The 26063-nt window shown below is 44.3% G+C and overlaps 1 protein-coding gene across 7 annotated transcripts in view; it reads right to left on the bottom strand.

Annotated features, from left to right (window-relative positions):
* LOC108939261 (plasma membrane calcium-transporting ATPase 3-like) overlaps positions 1-26063 on the bottom strand; it is a 44341-nt gene that overhangs the window by 3041 nt on the left and 15237 nt on the right. For 3 of the 7 annotated variants that reach the window (XM_029246303.1, XM_029246304.1, XM_029246305.1), the window contains 19 exons: positions 25642-25839; positions 25106-25363; positions 24193-24318; positions 19862-19987; positions 17872-17940; positions 17290-17331; positions 16546-16710; positions 15428-15642; positions 15035-15277; positions 14586-14827; positions 14098-14332; positions 13267-13446; positions 13051-13138; positions 12702-12808; positions 12343-12534; positions 11593-11806; positions 10866-11077; positions 9984-10091; positions 8506-8688 (listed from right to left, as the gene is read on the bottom strand). In XM_029246303.1, coding sequence (XP_029102136.1) covers positions 8506-8688; positions 9984-10091; positions 10866-11077; positions 11593-11806; positions 12343-12534; positions 12702-12808; positions 13051-13138; positions 13267-13446; positions 14098-14332; positions 14586-14827; positions 15035-15277; positions 15428-15642; positions 16546-16710; positions 17290-17331; positions 17872-17940; positions 19862-19987; positions 24193-24318; positions 25106-25363; positions 25642-25839 — 3203 coding nt within the window. Of the gene's footprint in view, positions 1-3732; positions 3887-8505; positions 8689-9983; positions 10092-10865; positions 11078-11592; positions 11807-12342; positions 12535-12701; positions 12809-13050; positions 13139-13266; positions 13447-14097; positions 14333-14585; positions 14828-15034; positions 15278-15427; positions 15643-16545; positions 16711-17289; positions 17332-17871; positions 17941-19861; positions 19988-24192; positions 24319-25105; positions 25364-25641; positions 25840-26063 lie in introns of all 7 variants that reach the window. The other 4 variants (XM_029246309.1, XM_029246307.1, XM_029246308.1 and 1 more) reach the window with 4 other exon arrangements.

Here is a 26063-nt window from a genome sequence, read left to right as displayed (position 1 = left end):
TACAACAAATATAAAAAAGTCAATGTTTAAATTTTTTTTCGTTCTTTGTTGCATGGTGCGTCTTCGGGCAGCAGTGTATGCCTGTCAGATTGTTTCTTTAAAAGCTTAATGGAAAAACGGCATTGTTTTTAAAGGAAAGTTGCTGTGAATCAATCTTCACTAACACCTAACACAAAAAATATATTAAAGAAAAACAGAAAAGGGAAGGAAGAAGCTGGGGGGAGGGGTGTTGCTGAGATGGGCCTGTGCTGATGACAACCTCTCACTTTCATATACTTTTACTCTGCTTTTACTCTACATTCATGCACAGACTTCCTAAAGTCTGCTGGCAGGTCATACTGCTTAGAAATGAACATCTCACATTCCTTGCTAGTAAGTCTCAGTGACCTCTACGTAAAGTCACCAACTTCATCAATTCTGGAGGGGGGGGGGGGGGGGGGGGGGGGGGTCACTGCAATGGCGTCATTCTTAACACCACATCTTTACAGAATATCAGCCAACACCAAAAGGGACAACCATCCAGCTCCCATCCTGCCCAGATAAGGAAAGGTCCTGTAAAGCTGATGGGATGGAAAGGGGTGAGTGGCACCTAGGAGAGTCCATCTACAGAAGACTTAAAAGGAAGGAGAAGGGTTCAAACAGCAAGCGTTAGTAACATCGCCTACCACCGCTTGTGATCTCTCTCCCCTCATGGGCTCTACGGTATGTATTAGAGTTCCGAATAATAACTTTCTAAATATAACCAAAAATTATAAGAATGGTTAAGGGCTTGGTTTAGCTTTCTCAGTAACTGTCTGGCACTATGTCAAAGCTGTGGCCTTTGCATGTTGAACCAGCTGAAAACTTCAGATTCACAACGGTTGGCATGTTGAGTGCTTGGGTGCTGGGAGGGTGGGGGGGCTTCAGCTGTGGTCCTTTTTAGGAAGAACTCTGGCCATTTTGTAAGATGTTTTAGATGTAGCTTATAAATCGGGTTTCATAATTATGATGATGCGTGCTGCAGAAGTATACTCATGTACGTGGTTCGAATGATCATCAGTACAGTACTATAATATGTCTCAAAAGTTTTGCATAAATATAAATTTTTTCAAATAGCTCAAGAAAATATTAAACAATGCCAATGAAACTTCAAAATAGGTCAAAATAGACCAATGCAATATACCGAATCAAACAAAACTAGGTACACGTACATTTTTAGTTAGACCAGAGTTCTTCTTTCAATACGGTTAATTTTTCGCAGAGAAAACAACGACGGTTTTAGACTGCTGAGAACCGCTGGAAACATTTGCAGGTTGAACGGGTCGGGCAGAAGCAAAGAGGAGAGGCGGGAGGAAACCAACACGGAACAGAGAAAACCAAGGGGACCGTAAGACTTTGCACGAGGCATTTCAGACAAGTAACACAGATAATATGGCGGGATGGATGATGAGGGCAGGGAAGACGACACACAGAACTGACAACTGCATTGTATGGTAAGTAAGGAAAAGTAACATTTGGACAAATAAAGGTCCTCATATAAAACCTCTCAATTTCTCTAGTATACACAGGAGATAGAGGAGGGATTATAGCATTGAAGTCTGACCCCCGAGGTCATGGGTTCGAAACCCGGGTGGAATACTATTCTTGCACCTTACCTTACCAATCCAGCTGTTGCGTAATTGTTTACACACATTTACAAGTACTGAAACCCCCCTGTATGTGACTAGTAATGACTAATAGAAAGTGTACGTGGCGCACCGAGATACATCGGTTTTATATGCACATATTCAGTTTCCAAACAGGTTTCATGATATTTCATTTCACAATATTTGAATTTTGAGTGTGACAATAATATATCGGTACTGAATGTGAAAACCTCAGGCTACTTAGCTTCTTATATTGAGTGGTCAGGTTTGTGAAAAATGACTTTGATGCTGGCAATTTTAAGAACCTACCGAGAGAAGCAAGGTGCAAGTTTCCCGTTTTCACACCATCGCAGCTGTCTGGCCTGACGACAAGACACTGAACGCGCTAACGCCACAGTTTATGACTTCGGCTCTTAAATACATTGAGATCGCGTTACGAAAGTCTATCCCAGTAGAACGATTTCGTTGCGAATACAGTAACACCCATAAAAAGACAGAAGGAAAGGCACTGTGAAGACACGGAAAAGTCGTGGATGAATCCAAAGACGGCCCTATTGTGCGAACAGGCTAGCGTTAATCGTGTCCGATGTTACGGAAACCCCGCAAGGGACGTGGAGCCCAAGACGGGCCGCGATCGCCGAACCGGGGGTCCTAGAGAGAGGGGAGAGAAATCGTGGTGAAGGTGCACGCAGACAGCGGGAGGGAAAAACACCGTGCACGGAGTCTGTAGGGAAGGCGGTGAGACAGGGCAGAGGAAGAAGCCAAGGACACCCCCACAGATTGACATTACTGCGCACGACGCTGCTCACCATGCGATCTGGAAAGGGAAAGAGACACAAGATCGATCACTGGCCGTTTTCGCTGTGGCACAAGGGCGGCGTCACAGCGCTCACAACCTTTCGGGGCTTATACTCGAAGGTTTACATCTGCATCGGTCTGGCAAGTTTACAGCCACGCGACACACGCAACGAGGACGCCTCTCCGTTTTTAGGTGTCCGTCACGAGTTTTGTTTGTTTGTCCCCCCCCCCCGGCGGGAAGCACACATGAAATAAAAATGACAAAAAAAGTACAAATCACACATTTTCTGTCATAGCTGATTTCTGAATGCACTTTTCCCCCCCAACGCTTAAAATTCACTGCGAGCATTCCGCTGCTAACCCGGGCGAGCGTGGGCCGTGCGCGACCACACTTCCGAAAACACTAGGGCGGCGCAGTGCTGCGCCGCAGCGTGGAGGGAATGCGCATTTCCGGCAGCGTCCGGGGGGGACCCAGCGAGTGCTCTTTCCAGACAAACACGAAAAACGCCACGGATCATGAGGCCGGCCAGACAGACAAACACTAAATAAATAAATAAATAAATAAAGTGCATTCCTAATAAATGATGAGATGCTCCACAGACAAGTGGTCTAACTACACTATGGGAGAGACATTGTTCTGAGAAGAGGTCAATCAGGGACAATTAGCTGCAAATGCACGGTGGTCCTAGAACAGCCATACTTTGAGTTTGAAACTGATGTAATAAAACAGTTATGAGCTTAGTGATCATAAAGAAAAAAAGAAAAAAAAAAAAACTGAAAATAAGCTCATCTACTAATGGATCTACCTTTGAACGGTAAAGCAAGCCCGGTAGGCCTGGCGGTGAGATTAAATGGCATCATTTGGTCATTGACCTTTGGGTTTTTAAAGGTACTTTTCCCCAGTCCAGTTAAAGAGGAGTGTATGGGAGGGAGAGAATGTGACACACAAATGAAGCTCATACATGAAAAGCAGCAGCGGAGAGAAGAAGGACGGAGCGGCGAGACGACAAAAGAAACAGGCAGAAACCGCAGGGCACAGAAGCAAAGGAGCAGAAACGGCGACCGGACAAGACGGTGAGGGTGACGTGAGCGTGCGAACCTGACCGTCGCACGACAGGGCTCACGGCGTACGTGGAGGTGCGCGGACTGGGCGGGTGCTCTGCGCGGCCACCCCCACGCTCCGCCCCCCCAGCCGCCGCTCGCAGAGCCCGGTCCCGCGAACGCCCGTCAGTGTGACCACGAGTGTTTCCTGTGCCCGAGCATTAGTGTGTGTGTTTTCGTATGCGGTTAGAGGAAAGCGAGAACTCACTCCCAGGAGCCCCGGTTGCATTGGCAGTGGAGAGAACTACGTGAGTGGGGGTAGAAATATTGGTTACGTCATGGAGCTGGCTCAGAACTGAGGAGCGCCGTCGCACTGCACCCTGAAACGAACCACTTCTCTTGAAGGTACTCACTACCTCCATCTGTGGGAGAGAGAGAGAAGGACATCACAGAAACAACTCTTCCATCAGGCCAAATCTAACAGGAGGTGGGGGTGGGGTGGGGTGGGGTGGGGTGGGGGGGTAAAGGCAAAGCAGTACAAATAAAAAGGGGAAGACACCGGGCTGAAGGGTTTGTACGAGAAGGAGTGCGGCAGCATCCTATTCAGTGTGAACAAAAGACAACAAAATACTTTGCCAAGAACGGTGGCAGCACGAGTGATTACAACACATTATGGCAGGCGCTGCCGCATGCTTATTATTGTATTTTGCACGGTTCGTAATGAAGGGTTCGAGTGTCATTTGACCAAAACGTCGACAGAATATAGCTTGCGTACAAATTTTAGGCAGCGCAGCAGTCCTTACGCTAACGGGGCAGTGGTGGTAGTGATTAGAGCTGCTACCTTTAGACTCAAAGGTCATAGGTTCGAGTCTCAGCTATGGCGGTAGTATCCTTGAGCAAGGTACCTACCCTAAACTGCTCCGGTAAAATTACCCAGCTGTATAAATGGGTAAATAATTGTAAGTCGCTTCTGAGAAAAGCGTCACGTAAATGTAGTTTCAATAATTGTAATTGTTCATCATTACAGACTTACATTAAGAAGAGTATCTGAAGTAATACACAGAAATGGATGCTACGCCACACTGTGCACACCTCCAAATCTGTACCTGTCCTTAAACCTCTGCTGCCCCATCTGTTTTTCTGCTCTAGCTGTCAGTCGTATCTTCCTGCGAGACAATTTGTCACGTCACATCATACGTGACACCGAGACACAAGTGACCCTGAGACACGAGTCCCAGTTCTCCTAACCACTAATAAGTTAATGACAAATTTTAATTTGGCTGCAGATGACAAAAAACAAACCATGTTTTTGCTTTCACTGTGTCTAACGTGGTTATAAAAAGTTTCCATGGCGCGATATTTTTCGGTCCGTATTCCAGGTACTAAGACTGCATTTAACCCAGTCTGGATGCCCTGAAAAGTTATGCTCTATAGAACGGGTCATTTCACGTCAGGGGAAGGACATGAAGAATTTAACTTGCAGGGGTGTTTGAACTGAACTGACCTGGACCTTCAAAATTTAACCAAGCCCTACAGCTACAGCAAGAACTTCAGTCAGTACTGGTCATACAGCAAACTATGATAAATCTATCATGAAAACATCTGCAGTTTACAAATTCATACAACCGCAATAGCTGTATTTTCTGCAGAAATTATTATTATTATTCTTAATGGTGACTTTAATGGAATAAATTTTAATTAACATATATAGTTCAGTGAAATTTGTGACATCCCTCATTCAAAGATTATTTTTATAAGGATTATTTCAGCAGAATAATAAGCATGAGGTGCCAGATGATCCATGCGATGGTTTCTGTAATTTCTCAAACAAAATAAACTTATACGAGGTTTAATATAAAAGAAAAGTAAAAAATATAAAGGAAAAAAACATCTAAAATAATGACCAGCTCAGAAAAGTAATCGCAAACAAAAAGGATGCAAGCTCTTATACCAACATTATTTAGTCTTATTTAGTGTTATATTTAGTCTTTTCTCTTTCCTAGATGTAAACACCTGAAAAGAATTACTTTAAAAACCCAATTCATCTACAGAAATCATTTCCTTGGTGACAGCACAGCAAGTTAACTCCACTAAGCACTCAGCTTATAGGCTTTGTCATTTTTTTTTCCGTAAAGGAGTCTCAAAATATGTTCCACAGGGGAATTGAATAAAACATCTGAATAAAATTAAATTACACTTTACTGTTCAAAGGGCACAAGCCCTTGAACTTTGAAGTGCAATTTAATCCGGTATATTTTAAGGACACTTGAGGCGACAGCGTCCCCGTTCTGTAAACCTCATCACAAGTCTGCCCTCTTCACTCCCTGTGAGAAAAAGTATATTCTTTAGATATGTATTGTTATATAGAAATATAAATTGAAAAAAAAATGAAATAGATTTTTGAAAAAAACACTTTCTACACCAACATTATTTCACAATATATTAGTTTTTCATCTTAAAGTTTTTTTTTTTATTTTTTAGATAAAAACAGTACCTTTTACCCATCAAAACTCATGCTTATGTCTTGTGGAATCAACATGATAAAATAGTTCTGCTGTGATTAAAACAGGGTTCTGGGACTCCTGCATCACACAGTGGATTGAAATGAATAGACAAAGTAATAGAAAAAGAATGAGGGTAAGGAGGAGGAAATAACATGCTTGTCTGCAAGGGAGTCTGTACCATCTACAGACCCCCTCTGGTAACAAGATCGTGTCTTTCCCCCGTTGGCATGGGAGGAAACAAAGCACCTCAGGTCATTAGTAACCACAAAAAGAAAACTGCATTACAGCACGATAATCAAAATCAGGGTTATGGAAATGGTGACCATAAGTACACATTCATTTCCTTCCATTAACAGTGTTATATTGTTTAAAATCTGCATTTGCGGAAATAAATATAGGGCATGCTGTACTCCGCAAATACAGACTATTAAAAATGTAATAATAAAGCACTGTTATAATGATGTTAAAAAATAAATATTACTAATAAGGCAGGACTGGAACAGATTAAATCAGTTAGCCCAAAAATCATTAGTAAGGTAATACTTTGTATGGAAAACAGCAAAGGCAATTTGGACGTAATTAAAAAAATTGGCAGAGAGCTTCGTTAAGCTGAAAGTGCAAAGGAAAAAAATAAAATTCCTTTAAAATATTCAAAAACCATGTTAACTGATACGAGCCCTCAGAGGGGATTATTTTCAGAATGAGTTTGAAATCTATGACATTTCAGCTCGCGTAAAAAAAAAAAAAAAAACGCAATCAATAGAAAACAGGTCACCCGCAGAAAACGGGTCGCCACCATCACTTCATCACCGCTGTCAGACTTACTCCTTTGAAAGATCTCAGCCAACGGTCACTATCTATAAAGCTGAAATACTGGACAACAACTTGAGTTCTTCATCAAAACTAGGGGCTCAAACCATACTCATACATTCATAGGTATTCTGCTTTCAAGAGCATCACAGGAAAATGTTCTATATATACATGTACAATATCCACAATAATATTTACATGAAGGGAAATGGTGTAACAGTCAAAAAACATGGATCATCATAGGGCTGCCCGTGTACATCATTAATTTTAAACTGCGTTAATGCTCTAAAACCATTTAATTCAAAACATCTTTCAGTTTTTGGGTTGCATGGGGAACTAGAGAGAGGCAAAGAGCAGCTCATCAGTCAAATAAAAAATTCTCACACACCTATCAAAACGTTACAACAGAGTCCTTCAAAGGAGTCATTATATTTTTAAGAACGTGTTTTATCCACCCTTGTAATGCTTGCAGTATTTGTCTGACAATGCAAGACCTACATCATGGATGCAAAGCTAGAAGATTTAAATGAAGAAGGAAATAATTTTGTAGAACAAGAAAAAGAAATGTCCAGTTTTGTAGAAGGTTGTTAAATGAAGCAGTAAAAAGATTTTATGGGACCTTCAGCTGTCTCTCAGAGAAGCATCCACGACCAGTTACACTGCAGCGCTACACCACTGCATGTCACAGGGAGTAAAATCACAGCTCATACCATAGGGCCACATGTCCAAATCAGGATGTACACCTCTACTTAACTGGCACTTGTGACATTAAATCTCAGCAGCTCCATATAATCCATCCATCCAATTTTATTAACCACTTGTCCCAAGCAGGGTCACAGTGATCCAGAGCCTATCCTGGAAGTACTGGGCACAAGGCTGAGGGGGGGTACACTCTGGGTGAGACTCCAGTCCATCTCAGGGTAGCCACAAACACACTCACTACCCCCAGTTACGCACTAAGGGCAAGTTAGAGTCACCAATTCACCCGAACTGGATATCTTTGGATTGCTGGCGGAAACCAGAGCACCTGGAGGAAATCCATGCGGACAAGGAGAACATGCAAACTCCACATAGACTGAGTGGGGATTGTACTCATGTTGTCCCATGCCACCCAAGTGCTGTGAGGGGACAGCATTACCTGCTGCGCCACTGTGCCACCCTTAACACAACCCACTTAAAAAACTATGAAAACAAAGTAACTGTCTTGCCTACAGGTAAATTTTCCCTTTTCCTTATTGGTCGGGTATCAGCCCATTCAGACACATTGAACACAGTTACAAATGTTATTACTATGACGTAATAAACTCTTTAATCAGTTTGTTTATTTGTTTCGTTGCTTTATTGTTGCCAATTATGCCTCATTAACATACAGCCTAATGACTCTAAGCCTGAAATAACCTTTAAGACCGTTTTAATTTTTTGAATTAAAAATAAGCAACTAAGCAGTCACGAAGAATCTTCCACACAGTAACAGAAGGAGTTTTAACGATAGCATGGATTGCAGTGAGGTTACCACTGTACTATTATAGTCTGACACACTAGTTGGTCATATATGTGAGAACAGAGAAAACATTACGGCAGCGAGAAAAATTAGTAATCATAAAATAGAGCAATACCGAGGGGACGGAGCAGAAACAAAAGAAGTATTTGGGGTTTAGTACGGGTGCTGCTTTGTGACAGGGTGGGAAGAAGTACACCTGTTGTGGTAAATCTGTGCTGAACTGTACCTGTGTTTGTATGCGGTTGAGGCCTCGGAACCAGAGGATCTGTCCGCGGCGCAGCTCCCTCTCCGCGTGGTCAATCTCCTCCTCATCCTCAGCCAGCTCCTCATCCAGAATATCATCTGTACCCGGCCCGTGGCCTGCCTCCTTCAGGCATTTAAGGTGGCTCGTAGGCACTGTGGCGATCACCTGAGGTCCAGTGAAGAGACATTGGGGGTACGGGGGTGGGGATGTGTGAACACGGTCAAGGAACACACAGCAGGGCTGAAATGATTGTGAGAAAGGTGGGGAATGAGTTCTTTTCTCTGTAATGGAGCACATGTCTCCATCAGCTGTCCTGAGAATCAGAGGCATGCACAATACTGTACCACGTAAAACAATGTACAGGTGGTCCTTGATTTACTGCCCTGGGTTCCCTTGTGATGACCTCACTGTAGGTCGCAAATCTCCTTAAACTGTAATATATCAACTATAAGAAGACATAACTACCTAACCTGTATGAATGCTATGGTGCAGAATACGGCTTTGCTATATTTTTTGCACTTTATTCATGTTAAAACAATACTAATACAAAATAATATAAATATTATATTTTCATTTTCATGCCGCACTATTCATTTCATTTTCAAAACCTGTTTTCTTTCAATTTTTCTTTTCTTTTCTGCACTGCCAGAAGACTCGTGTTTTTCCCTGCTAAAAAATTGTTCGATCCCTGCTCAGTCCGTGTGGAGTTTGCATGTTCTCCCCGTGTCTGTGTGGGTTTCCTCCGGGTGCTCTGGTTTCCTCCCACAGTCCAAAGACATGCTGTTCAGGTTTCCCCATAGTGTGTGAGAGAGAGAGTGTGTTCCACTGATGTATGGATGAGTGACCCAGTGCGAGTAGTGTATCTAGCAGTGTAAGTCACCGCGGTGAATAAGGTGTGTGGGCTCATAACGCTACATAGCATCCATTGGAAGTTGCTTTGGAGAAAAGCATCTGCTAAGTGAATAAATGTAAATGTAAATGTAAAAAAATATGACTGGAACAGAATCGTTCAGAAACGCTCTGTAAATAAAACGTTTGTAAATAACCACAAAAGCTAGTAGATCATGCTGAGTGAATAACAAATACTGGTGCTCTGCGGCAATGGAGCCAGACGATGTCATCGTACTACAGCAGACAGAGCAGTTGTCGTTAGATGTTATAACCATATAATAGGACTTGAAAATAATATAATGAGGTTCATGGAATGGACGGAATGACCATACGTTGTAAGTCTGGGCCGTTGTACGTCGCTCGTGTCGTAAGTCGAGGACCACCTGTATCTCCCTCATGTCTAAATGCTTATGCGAAAGCGCAATGTTCCAGAGTCCCACGAGCATGGGCACGAGTACATGTGAGCTTCCTGAGCCATGCATGAGGGATAGGGAAGAAGGGGAGTGAGAGAGAAAGAAGACGTGGCCACATGGACTGGACTGGCATGGGCTCCTCCACCGCCCCCCCACCTGTCCCCACAGCAGCTCCCCCACACCCACGAACAGGCACCACAGCCACTGCTCTACATTGAGAGGGGCGCAGCTGAATGGCTTCCCCCCAAACTGGACGATCACAACCTGCATAGCGGAAGAAGGGAAGAGTGGGAGAGAGAGAGAGAGAGAGAGAGAGAGAGAGAGAGAGAGAGAGAGAGAGAGAATGGGAAATAAGGGAAAAGAAAGACAGACCGTCCGTTGTAAGTGGAATGCTGCCCGTTATAAAACAAGGTAACTCTGAAAGAAATATAACACCCACAAAGTGAGAAAACTGTGAAGGGATAGATTCCATAATTTAAATTCAATTGTTATCAATAGAAAAAGAAAAAATAAAAATAAAGTATAGACATCCGAGAAATAAAAAATACATGTGATCACGGACTATATTACAGAAAGCAATGATTCAGTATAACATTGTATAACATTAATATAAAATAATACTCTACTGGAATTTAAAGAGAACTTCACAAAAAAGCTGCAATGTTATAAAAACAACTATATTACAACCACTATTCAGAAGTACACTGAACAGGAACTCCAGGACTTTTCAATGTGTGACACAAAAATCACAGATGCAGGGAAAGAGCTGAGGGAGATTTTACATCATTAAAAATCCATCCATCCATCCATCCATCCATCCATCCATCCATCCATCCATCCATCCATCCATCCATCCATCCATCCATCCATCCATCCATCCATCCATCCATCACACATCTTTAGACTGAGGGACAAGACTAGAGGAAACAAACACAGGGAGGGTATCTAAACTCCATACTGACTGATGCAGGTTCAAACCCAGGGCCCATGACCATTAAAAGAACAAATTACACTTTATTATAATTTACTTTTCTTTACCTGCACAGCAAATGTACCCAGCACAATACTGCAGAATATAGGGTTGCTAAATATTCCATCAAACACATTCCTCTCTCCATGGATCTTGCGGGCGTTGATCTCGTTGAAGAGCTGCATGAGCACGAAAGTGTTGAAGATGATGGTGTAGTGTTCTGAGGGAGGCGAGTGCAGGGGGGCCTTGCGGCCGTTGTCGATGTTAAATATCTTTTCTCCTGTTGAGAGGAAATAAGAGCAGTCATCCAAGGGTCACAGCGAGGTGAACAGCAGAGAAAGTGGGGCCACTGAGCTGGAAAAAGGCTCAATAAACCAAAAACGGAAGTTGCTCCTCTACAGTAATGTCAGACTGGTGGATGCTTGTGAATTATAGGCAGATATAAAACAACAGTTAACACCTTTAGCAACAACAAGGAAGACTCGCCTCTACAACATCCATTCAGAAAAGACAGTGCCTCTGTCATTAAATACACTCCATCGGCTCCAGCACACCTCTCCAGCCTTTATAATAATAATAATAATAATAATAATAATCCAGCTGTAGTACCCTGAGCAAGGTACTTACCCTAAGTTGCTCCAGTAAAAATTGCCCAGCTTTATACATGAGTAAATAATTGTAACTAGGCTAACACTGTAAGTCACATTGGAGAAAAGCATCAGGTAAATGAATAAACATAGCGTCTTAGGGGACAGCTGGTAGCATAATGGTCTCCATTCTCAAAGAGCATCTTACCTGCAAACAGCAGGGTGAAGATGACAGTGAGCTGGTAGACAGCGTGGCCCGAGATGTTCTTCATCATGGTGCGGGAGATGAGCGGATTGTTACGGCCGTAGGGCTTGCGAAGCAGCAGGGACTCTGTCGGTGGCTCCGTGGCCAACGCCAGCGAGGCAAAGGTGTCCATGATCAGGTTCACCCATAGCATCTGCACCGCCTTCAGAGGGGAGTCCTGGAGTGGGATGGAGATGGAGGAAAGAGTCTTCTCGGTCAGCATGTGCATACCGGTACGTGTAATAATTATGTAATAATCTCAATGATATTAAATCTGTCACAAATGCTCCCTCCCCACATTAAAATTCAGTTTTGTGATTAAGGAATGATGGTTCAGTTTGGATCAGCTGGACAACATTTCTACATTATTTTCCACAGCAAGAACCCAAGCAGGAAACTTAAGTGTAGCCAATAGTAGAAACACACTTTGCGCTCAAGGCACTTAGAAGACGCAGAATGTTCCTACGAAAGCATCCTTGTGGTTCCCCTGGCAACTTAAATGGATTAGGTCATCAGGTCTGGAAGCTTTTTAATTTAACAATACCGTGAAATGGTTTAAACCTCAGCCATTTGTCCTTTTGTATTCTCTGGGTTTTTGATTTTAAATGTCATTACAGATAGAAGAGAACACGGACAACACTTATGAACTCATTGCAAAATTTCCCCCATGAGAAATTTCACAGATGTGGGTGTGTGTTCTAGTAAGAGCCATACTTGTGTGATGCAGGCCCCTGTGAAGGCCACGATGACGGCCACAACGTTGACTGTGAGCTGGAACTGCAGGAATTTGGAGATGCTGTCGTAGACGTTGCGACCCCACATCACCGCCTTCACTATGCTAGAGAAATTATCATCTGTGAGGATGATGTCAGAGGCTTCCTTCGCAACATCTGTGCCAGCAATGCCCTGTACAAATAAAGATAAACTATTAGTGAACAGGTAGATACTGTAAAATTCCTGGTCTGTTCAAGGTTAGTTAGGTTCTATGTATTTTAGGTCGGCAGATCACTGCTCTCGTTATAATTTTCATAAACTCTGTTGTTTTTTAAGGACACCCACTTTGGATTACTCACCATGGCAAAGCCAACGTCTGCCTTTTTGAGAGCAGGTCCATCATTGGTTCCATCTCCAGTCACAGCCACCACCTGTCGCTGCTCCATCACGGTGCTGTCTATAATGCCTGCATATCAGGGGATTTTATCATTATCTGTTCTGATGCATCTGCACAAGATACTGCACAATGAGGATTCTGATGCTAATAGGAATTCATCACTGTTATTTTGGCTCAACGGACCGAACATATTTCAAAATACCTAAAAATCACCAAAATAGCACATTGTCAAACATCAGTCTTCACCTGTCTGCCCATCTGTGGACCTCAACTTGCTTTTCCCTACTTTGCAGGAAGATTGGTTGTCTCACCTTTCACCAGTGTGTGTTTGTCTGTTGGGGAGGAGCGAGCCAGGACCCGCAGCTTGGGCCAGATCTTGTCAATGCGCTCCTGCTCTATCTGTTACCAAAGGAGAGAGACGAGGGACAAGAGAAAAACGGCTTTACAAATGATAGCACTTGCACAAGTTAAATGTAGACCACCTTTAAACAGCCCCCAATGGAAAACCTCTTAATGCTATGAAGTACCTCCCCTTTCTCGTTCCTGATGCGCCGATTAAAATCCTTCCCTTCCAAACACAGGAAGTCGTCTCCAGGCTGGATGATTCCGCACTTGGCAGCAATAGCGCGTGCTGTGTTGATGTTGTCACCTGTGACCATGCGCACTGTGATGCCAGCCCGTTGACACTTCCGGATGGCTTCCGGGACCTAGTGCAAGGAGATTTGCGCAAGGGACCCTTTCAAACTAGTAACAAAACAGAGTCATTGTTGAACACATTGGAATGGCTGCTTTGCTGAGTCATTACCATTCTAACAAGGTCCAGTGAAGTCAACCTCATACTGGCGTTCGTTAGCGAGAGCATTACTTGTCCAACTCTGATCACAATCAGCGTTACCATGTTTACAGCTGTTTTATGCACTAATTGCTTTGAACTGCCCTTAAATATGCCCAAAGCCAGTGGCTCATGAATATTTATAACAGTGAGTCACTGGAAGACTTTTAGCAGCAACACAACAGCAAGGACGAAGCACAATCGAATGGGGAAACTGGGCTGCACACACTGCGATTGAACTAGCACTGCCACAAACTCGGTTCAGTTATCTGGAGCACACGGTACATCTGTACACACTCCACCATAGGGAGTTGAGCCTGAGAAAAATAATTCTTCAGTAAGTTTCATATCTGCTACGGTGCTTAGATCTGGAGCCATCTATAGACACCCCTACCCCAATCTACAGGGCTTCAGTCTTATATATATAGGTACAGCCCTCTGTATATAGCACCAGGGCCCTGTGTGCCCCAAGCACCTTCTACAAATTATGCAGAAGGTGAGCATTTAAACTGAGCACCCAACGCACCTCAGGCCGAACAGGATCCTCAATGCCCACCACAGCGATGCAGGTGAGCTCAGTGACGATTTCAGCCTCGTTGTCCCAGTCGGGCTCTGGGTTGGCAGACAGGTCCCGGAAGGCAATGCAGATGGTGCGCAGGCCATCACAGGCCATGGGCTCAATTACTTTCTTCACCATCTCATCACGGTCCCTTGGGCGGAAGCTGCGTGGCTCACCCCCCGCATCCAAAATGAAGGCGCATCTGATGGGCATGCATAAAGAGAGCACAGAGAGATACAAGGAATAAAATTGAATTAAATATAATTAAATCCTTAATGGAGTTAAAATGAATGCTCGCCTATTAAACCATTAAAATAGCTAAGGAACATTTACTTACGAAGGAGCTCTCCACTTCATCAACTCCATCCCATCCATTATTTCACAGACCAGCTCACACTGGTAAGAAATGCTACACACAGACACACATTCAGACACACACACACAGACAAACTCACTTCTTTAGTACGATCTCAGAAGCACCCTTGCTGTAGAGGCGGAAAGAGCCATCAGGCAGCCGCACCACAGTGCTCATGGACTTCCGCACAGAGTTAAAGGTGTAGACCTTGTAGAGCATCTCCTCGGGGATCTGCTCTCTCACAGTGGCATAGTCCCTCTTCAGATCCAGCACAAAGCCTAGCAGGGCACATTCTGTTTTGTTGCCCACCTGCTTGGGTAAGCTGCCCTCAGTGTCTGGAGGCTGTGGTTTGGAGAAATGGGCAAATTCAAATGGAAGAAGAAGAGATAAGGTACATTTTGTCATTGATAAATGAAAGTAAGAAAAGGGCAAGAACAAAGCACTCACAGAAAGTTCGAGAAGTTAAATGAAACTTTCAAAAATGCATGTGATAAAAGAGCAGGTATTTATGGGGTGCAGGAGGTTTGCTGATGAATGCCAACTTCTCACCATGATCTTGGAGGTGTAGGCACTGTTGACTGCAATGGCACTGACCAACACCTCCAGGGTCTTGGCATTGACCTGACTGGGATCAGGGATCTCATGAAAGCGCTGGTCGCCAATGTAGGCCTGCACCACCGTCATGCGGTTGGTGGTCAGGGTGCCCGTCTTGTCAGAGCAGATGGCCGTGGCATTGCCCATCGTCTCGCATGCATCCAGGTGCCGCACCAGGTTGTTGTCCTTCATCATTTTCTGGATGAAAAGAGAGTAAATTTACAAACGGACATTTAATGCCGCACTTATACCCCTTACACTTGTGCAAATTGTAGAGCTTCACACACCTGAAAGTGACTGCAGCAGAAATAAAGAAAGGCACCATCGTTCCCCTTCCACTGTGCTCACCTTCACAGAGTAGGCCAGCGAGATGGTGACAGCCAGTGGGAGCCCCTCTGGCACAGCCACCACAAGCACGGTGACACCAATGATGAAGAACTTGACGAAATATTGCACGTACACGGGCGTACACTCTGGATGCCAGACCCTCCTCTCCACCACGAATGTCTCGATCACAAAGTAGAGCAGCAGAATAATAACAGTGATGGCGGACATCACCAGGCCTAGGGAACAAACACACATGCAGACAAACAAATACAAACACAATTTGTTAAAAACAAATTCTCTGCATCTTTGTGTGCGGAGGATACAGAGCAAGCAGAGGGGTCAAGCAAAAGGCAGCCGAAAGACCAAAATTCCGCATTAGACTTCAGTGCCAAGAGACTGGACAAAAGGACAATGGGACACTGGGAAAATTGACACCATGAAAGAAAATTAAGGTTCTACCTTTTTAACTTTCTAAAACTGGATTGAACATATTGGAGGAAAGAGGACACATGTAGAGTTCTATGCCTTGAGTATGCAATTAATACCTGTTGAACAAGTCTGGCATCTTTGTTTTATTATTTTACCCTGTTCTATGCATGTCATACCTTTTTCTACCTATTTATGTATTTTACATGCTGTGTGTACTTACTGTGGCAGTGCACGTTGTGGAAAGTTCTAGAAACCCTCTCTAATTTGTAACGTTCCACAAGTGGATAAATGACAGTAAAAGCCCTTCACCAGCTTTGCTTCAGGAAAAGTGCTGATAAGTTGAATGCCTCAGGGTGTACGGAAAGAGCAGAGCTGAGGTAAGCATTACGCATGAACATCGGTGCCCGTACGTCCGACATCTGCAACTATTCTGTGTGCAGCTGCCGTGTGGATAACACCTGGAGAAACTGGGAGCGGAAACAGAAATAAAGACTTTGTTTTACCTCACCCTCCAAAGAACCGAGAACTGCGTGAAAAAGATGAGCCCCGACACCGTGAACGGGCAGGACGAGCGTCCGAGGCGGGAAGGATGGAGAGAGCGGAAGATGAAACCTTCGAAGTTCGGGCCTAAGCGGTGTGTAGACAGCAGGCCCCATGTGGCAGTAGGGTGTGCCAAGAAGATCCGGTGATGGTCTGCTCTACTCACTCACCTGCTTTCCCGATCTGCACGGCCAGCTTGGTCAGCTTGCCCTGGAGCACAGACTTCTCTTTCTTGGGCACGTTTGCCTTCTTCTTCTCCTTCTCCTCCACCTCTCCACCTTCCGCACTCTTGAGCGGCTGCATCTCCATAGCCACTGCCCCATCCTGCTTCTTGGCTGACAGGTGGCCACGGCACAAGGTTTCAGTTACTTATCATAGCAGCTGTACATATGCAGAACCTTTAAATGAATTTTCATTTCAGTTCTAACTTTTTGGATATGATTTTCCAAAAAAAACAAAAAAACAGTGAAACGCAAGACAGACAAACAATTTCCTTTCACTGAAGATGGTCTCTAATATTATACTACTTACTCTATGTTTTTCTTATGAAACACTAATCAGTAAATAGCCACACAGCTCTCCATTGCAAACCACATGATGTTTATTAGCACGGCAGAATTCCTCTGCCACACAAGCTCACACACACACACACACACACACGCCACTGAGAGCACTGACCTAAAGCCGAGACGGTGTAACACACAAACATCTGCACAGGTATACTGTGGACCAGTAAAGCTCTCCATTCCCGTGATTTCTGTCTCTGTCTCCATCACTGCCTTGTTCCTCAATTTTAACTATTTTTCTTTGCCTAGGTGAATAATTTTAAAATGCGTGTGCGTGACCGCCCATTTAATCTGAAGGACTGCTGCCAAGTCATTGTGCCTGCTGCGAGTTCCTCTCTGAGCGGTTACCTTTGTTCTGATTGTTCTCCACCGCCCCGTCCTGCTGCTTGCCTGTGAGAGGCAGAGAAAAGAAGAGAGGGATAGGACGTGACAGAGGACGAGAGCGTGAGAGAAAAAGGGCACACGGAAGCTGAACAAAGTGACAGCAGAAAGAAAGGAAGACAATAACGTAACTGCACAGGACGCATATGCAGAACAACACAGGGGTGCAGCAACAATACAACACCAATAAGTGACAATACAAAGAATGACACTAGCAGTCCTGCTGTAACCAAGACATGAGGAATCCCAAATATTCCAACATACGATGACTCATCACATTCTCAAGGTTCAGAACTAACCCCATTACCACTGCTGTTATTAATCTCATTAAATCTGGGTTACCATATATCTGCTATTTTCGTCATTCCATTCCTCTGACCTAATGAGTGCTGTACATTTAAGATGCTGTGAAGCAATGAACAGTCCCAGCAAACCATATCATACTATAATTGATATTGTTAATTTTTTATTTTTTTATTTGTTTTTTTTTTTTTTTTTTAACAGCAGTGCAACTGTCTTGCCCCAGGGGTAGGAGGAGGGGTCACGTACCATTAGTGATGCTGCTCTGTTTGACTTCGACTGCAGGAGGTTGCAGTGTAGCTGTGTTACTATTGCCCTCTGATGGGGGAGTGGTTTGGGAATAGGAGACAGGGGGTAATAAAAGCATTTTTATGAAATAAAAGGGGGGGAGGGGTGAGAAACAAAGAAAACAGTAAAAAGATGAGCAACAAAAACAACGCAACCAAAAAATGAATTGAAACCATCTTTGTGAAGTCACTGGATGCCCTAAAAGCCCCATTAAAAAGCAGCGCTCGACAACTGCGTAGGGCACCTTGGGTTGCGCAGAATACTCTTTGTTTCCTCTTTATCGATTTGGGACTCGTGCCTCGGTAATGACTTGTTCAGAAGGCCTCCTGCCGAGACCGCAAACCTCGAGAAGTTTAACGTGCTCTTCCCTTACGCATCAGAGTATGAGCAGGAGACAGGAGGAGTGCTTGTTCCCAGTCAGCCCATCAGCGCCAACCACGACGTCCCCTCTCTGTTTCGGCATCTCCTCCCAACCAAGTCTCTCTATCACACTTCCTGTTGATCTCCCCGGTCTCCGGACGCACGAGGCCCCGCTCCTCCCTATCTGCCTGCTTCATCGCGCACAGACGAGAGCTTTGAAAGCTCAGCCTGATCAATCACAGACATGGGAAAACGACACCCGCGACGCTCAGTGAAACGAACGTTAAGGGAGCAACAGCATTTGCTTTCGCTTGTGGAGCAAAGTATTTTGCGGGCCAGATCACCGGAAAATTCTTTGAAAAATCCTCAACATTTAACCCCACTTTCGAAAGGTAGAATATTTTTCAGTATCCCAGGATATGGCACTTTCCAAGAGCAGGTATGTGTACAACTCTGCACATGCCAGTTCACACATATAACAAGCAAGTACAACATGCACAAGATGCAGCCCCCCCATCCCACCCCATCCCACACAGCGTCACATGAAACCCAGCACTCCCTTCATTGGCAAACAAACACATGTGAAACAAGCAAAAGTGTTTTCGTATCAGTGGGGGCACTAACGAAATAATGACTCCCAACACCACCCACGCAAAATCCAAAATCATGTCAAAGCTGATAACAAACATGAAGCTGTTGTACATTCTCATTTAAAAAGAGTCTGAAAGGGCATCTTCCTACATGGAGACATCCACACAAGATCCATTTTTATGGTTTACTGAAATGGCCCCACAAGGTTAGCGAAACATGTGCACACATACACACACAGAGGGGAACCATGAATGTGGTACACTGCACCAAAAGTAAGGTGCCCTGCCCAATCCTATCCCTTCACTAGTGCTCGCTCCTCTTAATAATTGATCGTTATGTGCCGTCTCTGCTCTCGGCAGAATTATTCAGCAGCGACCACTCTACCGGTCGCTGGGGATCGAGCGAAAGGGGGATGCGGAGCTGAATTATCCATGAGTGCAGAACTACCTCTTTTCGGCATCCCCGCTGCACTGCATTGGAAACGACACTTATAGCGGCAGTGCAACGACCCTTTAGCTCACACGCTCGCACACGATCACCTCTGCGTTACCACTATTCAATCTGAAGCTAAAACAGTACCACGAGGTCATTGCCAAGTGCCGTATCTGTTTTATTGTGCGTCCCTAAAGTTTTGGCTGGAAAACATCCTTATGCAACTATCATCCTTCCATGTTCTATCTGAAGGATCATGAATGTCACTCACACTATACACACACTTAGAAAAAAATGTAATTATATACTGGCTAAGGTCACAAAATTGCACTGCATTATTGTACTTTATGTGTTTCTTTAATCCCTTTATACACAATATAGCACATAACAGGCATGCGTGGGTTGACTATCAGCCCACCATTTACAGACTGCTATGATTCCTAAATGCACAGGTCATCTTCTGGTCAAGCTGATATGATAAATGTTCAATATTGTAGGGAAAGGCCTCAGTGTTACCATTCACTGTATGGATACCTTTCCCATCAGAGTAACTGTAAAGTATCCTTACCTTTCTTGTCCTTCTTCTCCTCCTCCCCCTCCCCTGCTCCCAGGAGAGTGAAGATGATTCCAGTTTGAGAGTTGATTCCCACGGCAGTGACCAGCATCCTCCCGGAGCCCTCCATGACATGCGTGCCTGGGAACACGGAGAGGAGTGCTTTATATAGTTGATGTCTTTGTAAAAGGCAACTTAGAATGTTAGACAAGCAACTTTTGCAAAGATTTACCAATTTCCTGGAGCCAATTCTTCCTGAAGCAATTCAGTGTAACTACAGACGCTCCTCGACTTTGATGGTTTGACTTACATTTACATTTACGTTTATTCATTTAGCAGATGCTTTTCTCCAAAGCAACATACATCTCAGAGAAATACAAATTTGTGCATTACATTAGGAGAAAGAGAAACATAGTTGCAGACGTGTAATTCTTAAGCAAACTTAGTTTGTTTCTTTCCACTTTATGCACCGATGTTCATCGCATGAGTAGGTGCATAAAACTCAATAGACGATTCCTGATCACCTTCCTACTATTTTTTTTTTTTAAGGTACACAAACATTTCTGAACAATACAGGAGTAGCTGCGTAAAAGCTTATCTGGGCATGATCATAAAGTTATGGTGCACGAACATTTACACCTTACATGAGTTTGGGAGATCATGGGCGTAGTGAGTCGGAAGAGGTGAGTTTTCAGACCCTTCTTGAACGTAGATAGAGTCATTCCATCACGATGGAGCCAGAACTGAGAACCTCCGTGTTTTACCTTTTGTGCGTACGATTACGATTTTTCTACTTTACGATGGTGAGCTGACGATAGACATTCAGTAGAAACCGTAGCCTACTTCAAATTTTGAATTTTGATTTTTTCCCGGGCAAGTGATATGTGGTGCGATACTCTCTCACAATGCTGGGCAGCAGCAGCGATCCGCATCTCCCAGTCTACTACGTGGTCGCTATACAGGTACCCCGCAGCATCTACATTTGTTTTGTGCATCCATCATGTCACAGAAACGTCCATCTGTGTCTCCTGCTACTGCTGGGAAGAAGAAGAGGAGGGCGATTACTCTTGAGGAGAAACTCAAGATAATTGCCCAGCATGAAGGCAGCAAACCCGTAATGGTCATCACACGTATGCTAGGCTATGAGGTTCAGTAGGTTAGGTGTATTAAATGCAATTTCGACTTACGATATTTTCGACTTACGATGGGTTTTGCGGAACGTAACCACCATCGTAAGTCGGGGACCACCTGTACCTGGATCGAGAGTACAGCAGAAGGAGTGGGGTAGCAAACACCGTCAGACTATGCGGGGATTACCTTAACCATCGCACTACCTGCTGGACCATAGATAGTGCTATTTACTAGCACCTGGAAAAAAGATTTTATGTCTTTAAACTCGTATTTGGTTGATCAGCTTCTGTATACTAATTATTTTGTGCAGATTCTCTTACTTATTCCTCGATTATCCTGTCAGTTTCTCAGCTGTTACGAGCATCAAATTCACATTTAAGAGTGCGCCGCATAAGGCAAGTCCTCAAAACGTTGATCTTGACCATTTTTTTACATTCGCTTACTAGTCCCGAGTTAATTCTCAGTGGTAGAACTATCCTCAGCTCTCTTTTCCTGCTTCCTATTCTGATGCTGAACTGTACAAATCCTGCCTGTGTAAGAACTACGCAGTTCACTGCTATCTGTCACTTTATCTTCAGAGCTCCCTCTTTAGAGCGAAAGTATAGTCAAAATCAATAGCTTCGAGGTGCTCTGCTCCAAGAGCTACCTCTCTTGTCTCGGTTGCCTCCTTCACTAATGACATATGGGTGACCAGATGCTAAGAATATTGGCTGCAGGTCAAGGAAATAATGCTTCTTCATTTCCTTCTCAAAGGGACGCATGCTGGCCGTTGAGCAGCATTACTGGCAAACAGTTAAGACTTTCTGTTCTACATCTTTCACTTATAATTATTTATACATATTAGTCAACATTATCATCTATTCTAAATGGCATATTTTCCATCTGTCGAGTGCTCCATGATCTGAATTAATGACTGTAACCAACTTGCCACCGGACTATTCTATTTGCATTTCATTTCTTTTTTTTTTTTTTTTGCATTTCACTCCTCTTTGTAGAAATTTACTTTTGGCCAGTTACCCAGGAGTTACAAAGTGTTGGTCTAAAAACACAACTCGGATGTCATCTTGGGAGGGGTGAACAGAGACGCGCACTGCCACATATCTATACGCTGTCAGCCGTTACCTTTTCACTCTACAAGCTACAGGCTTCTTTGCACAGAGAAACACAGTGACGGAGGCAACGTTGTGTAAGTACCTTGATCAAGAGAACTGCAACAGGAGCGGGGAAGCGAACATTAAAAGTATTTTCAGTGATATTCTAAAATAACAGTAACATAACACGTTAAAAATCAATTTCTCTATTTATTATTTCAGTTGAGCGGAAGTTACGCAACTTACTGTCTGACTTAGTCACACAGCTGAATATTTATTAAGCGCTCTTTTCAAGTAACTAACTTCGGTACTCCTCCCGGGAGGTGAACTTGCAGCCTTCCGGTAACAAGTCATATTCCTACACCAGCACTCTGAATAACGGATATCAGATAAACTCCCAGATGAACAGTTTTATCATAGCACATTTGTGATTCATCATATTGAAATTGCTCACTGTGTGGATTTGGCAGGAAATCAGGCGACCGATGGCACTGTTAATGAATGTACACAAACAACCACTGAAAGCCGTTGCTTTTGTTCCTCCTTGAATGTCTGAACAGAAAATATAATGGCACTTGGCACTTTCGTTCAATCTTAGCATAATCATTTTCTCCTACTCTGACTACAAAATACAGCGCATTTATTTACATACATTTTCCTCTGAGCCGCTACTCGTGTATGTTAAAAGTATGAGCCCAAGACGTTCTGGTGCCCAGAGGAATGAGGAGATCATTCCATGTGTGGCATTCCCTGCTTTGCCGAGTTTTAAATTAAATATTGTAACGACCCGCGTTACTGTAACTTTGAGCGTGAATCGGGTCTATTGTAAACAGTTGCATTATGGGAAATGTGAATAAAGTGTGCAACCAGTGGGGGAACTTATGGGCAAAATAAAGGGGTGACCGTGTTTGCCAGTGTGTGGAGAGAAAGCCTGGGGGTGCTAAGTAGGCTGGGAAGGCTGGCTGCAGGTGCAGGTGCAGGTGCAGGTGCAGGTGCAGGTGCAGGTGCAGGTGCAGGTGCAGGTGCAGGTGCAGGTGCAGGTGCAGGTGCATGATGAACCAGGGTCCTTGGATCAAGAGCATTATTTCCCTGTGTGTCGGTGTTCAAATAAACATTCAAACTAAACGCTGCCTGTGCGTTCTTCTTTGCCCCATCCAAACCCAGAGTGGTGTGTGCCAGTATATGTTTATTAACGTACAGCAATATTATGATTTAAGTTTGAATTGCAGTTCTATTACGAGAGCTACAAAGGACGGATGTGAAAATGTCACATCACAGCAGTTACACAGAACTGCACGGGAGAGGGTTTGTGCCCCCTTTCCTCTGATGTTCCCCCCACGCCGTGATATGAGCATCCAGAGAAAGATTAAAATCATCCTCTGCGTTCCTCAGAGAGATCCTCTGGCTTTCCCTTCACCCAACAATCCAATTACCCTTGTACCATAAATCTCCTTTAATCCCTCATTAATTTCACCCCCTCCTCATCTAAATCAAAAGCTGTGCTGCAATTGTGGACTTGTGCAATAGTCAGTCTGCACTCTGTTTGTTTATCCTCTTATCTATTTATTTGCTTAGAGCAATTTTTTAAACCCCAGACCACAATTTATCCATATGTGTTTATTTTGGAACACCGGCCGCAGCGCTGTGCTGTCGGTCCAGGAGCTGAACGGCAGCAGAGATGAGCGGCTTCAGGTCTGGAAAGAAGCTAAATTGACTAGCATTGGTTATCAATCTTAATGCAAGTGAGGGGAGGACTGAAGGTTCCCTCATGGGGGGGGAGGGGGCGTAATGTGTCCGATGGCCCAGGGCACAGGAAGCAGGCTAGGGCCAGCAATCTAATTATCAGCATCTGTCTCCCAGGAACAGGGCGGGGTCCCTCTCTGTCTGATGGAAGCAATGAGGACTGCGGCCTTATAACACACACCCAGAACTGGGGTTACAGACCCAGTCTCAGGCAGCATGTGGAAACCCACTTGCCCTGTACTGTGGATGTACTATGCATGTACAAACACTCATAAATATTGTGCATAAGCTCATAGGCTTCACTCACCCACACACACATACACCACACACACTCACACGCACTGGTGCACACACTAAACGATGGCAGTCCAGGATACTCACCTGACAACAACATGGGGTCCTTGTCAACAGACTTGCGGACGTGATCAGACTCCCCAGTCAGCGAACTTTCATCAATCTTTAGGTCATTACCCTGGATCAGGATCCCATCAGCCGGGAGGAGGTCTCCTGATGGGTCGAAGCAAGAGAGACTCATAGGAAAGAAGATCAGTGGTGATAATACATCAATACATCAATCTATTACACCCAAATATCGGTATCAGTGATTTCTTTATCTTCCACTATGTTTACACATTAAACACTGAATTATAACATAAAAATTTAATCTGTATCCTATTACCATCTATAAGCCATTATAAGATTCAATTAAAGTCAAATAAAACTGAGCATGATAAGAAGAATATTAAATGACATATGCTGCATTGATTGGTCTCTTATGCTCAAATGACCCAAGGACCTCATTTGGCCAAAACGCCGTGTACTCCCTGGTGTACTCTCCCAACTTCAGACAGCAGCAACATACCTCCCTACGTATGGCCAACATGGGTACAAACCCTGTGGTGTTTCAGGAGATGCTTTTGTTACAGGAAGCCGTGATACCCTGGCATGCTTATTGTAAGTGCTGAAATTCACGTGAAATTCAGATACCAACTGGTCCAGATACATTCTGAGACGTGAGAGCCAACCTAATCTTGGCAAGAGGATGGCTGCCTGCTAAGATACTCTGGAACTCCAAGAGAACAACAGCAACTACTGAAGGGTCAAGTACGAGAGATTTTCTCTTTAGTCTGCCACCGAGATCTTAGTGTCTTATTCAAATATATTTAAATCCATTTTTAGTTATTTAACACAAGCAAGGCACAAGGAAACCTGGTGAATTTGACCCTTCAGGACTCTAGGTGGAAAGAAATGTCCAAGCATACCCGCTGTTAAAAGTGTGAGTAATGGGACAAACCATATTTGACTTGCGCCACGTCGCCCACCACCATGTCAGCCACGGGGATCTGGATGACGTTGCTGTTGCGCACCACAGCGAATCGCTGCTCCTGCTCGATGCGGCTCTGCAGCCCACGGAACTGCTTCTCCTTGCTCCAGTCATTGAAGGCTGTCACCAGCACTACACAGATGACCGACAGCAGGATGGCTGCCCCCTCGATCCAACCTGCCTCGGCCTCACCCTCATCCTCCGCACCCCCAGTCCCCTTTCCACAGACTGGAGGAAGACACAAAACCAACACAAGAGTTAGCAGCCAGGTTGAAACACTATTAACATTCTGTCAGCTCACTCATTCACTCACTGTCGATACCCAGCTGTCCCATGCAGGATCATGACATCTTCTGACTAATGCTTTGTATTACATGTGTCACTGTGCAGACCCATAAAGCCAGCCTCATTACGCATACTCAAGGTTGACCTCCAGTTTTCTCTTTCACTGCATTCCTGCTGTCATCCCCACCTTCACCCTCTCCTTTCTCCCAGCAAGGCCCCACCTTCACTCTCTTCCCCAGGTGGTTGGTAGAAGGACAGGGCAAGGGAGATGATGGCAGCCATCTCCAGGATGATGAGCGTGACATCCTGAAGAGCCTCCCACACCAGCTGCAGGAAGGTCTTGGGCTTCTTTGGTGGGATGAAGTTCTGCCCGAACACCTGCCCTCGCTTCTCCAGTCCTGCAGGACTATCCGACAGACCTGGGGGGACACAACTCCGTAAGTGGCAGCAAGCATAATATATGTGATTTAAGACCAGTGGCCCGTTGTTTGTTTTTTCAACAGCCAAAGCATCAGAGCACATCCAGGAGCGCACTCCAGGGTGGCACAGTGCCACATTCATTTCCTTTCCTTGGAGCGACTGCTCCGTTTCGCCCAGTGGATAATCATTAATGGATGGGTTCATTGATGGACGGGTTAAATGG

This window comes from Scleropages formosus, chromosome 19 (assembly GCF_900964775.1).
Source record: "Scleropages formosus chromosome 19, fSclFor1.1, whole genome shotgun sequence".
Taxonomy (NCBI): Eukaryota; Metazoa; Chordata; class Actinopteri; order Osteoglossiformes; family Osteoglossidae; genus Scleropages; species Scleropages formosus.
Note: the sequence above shows the minus strand (reverse complement) of the source record. Positions and strands in the feature narration are given on the sequence as shown.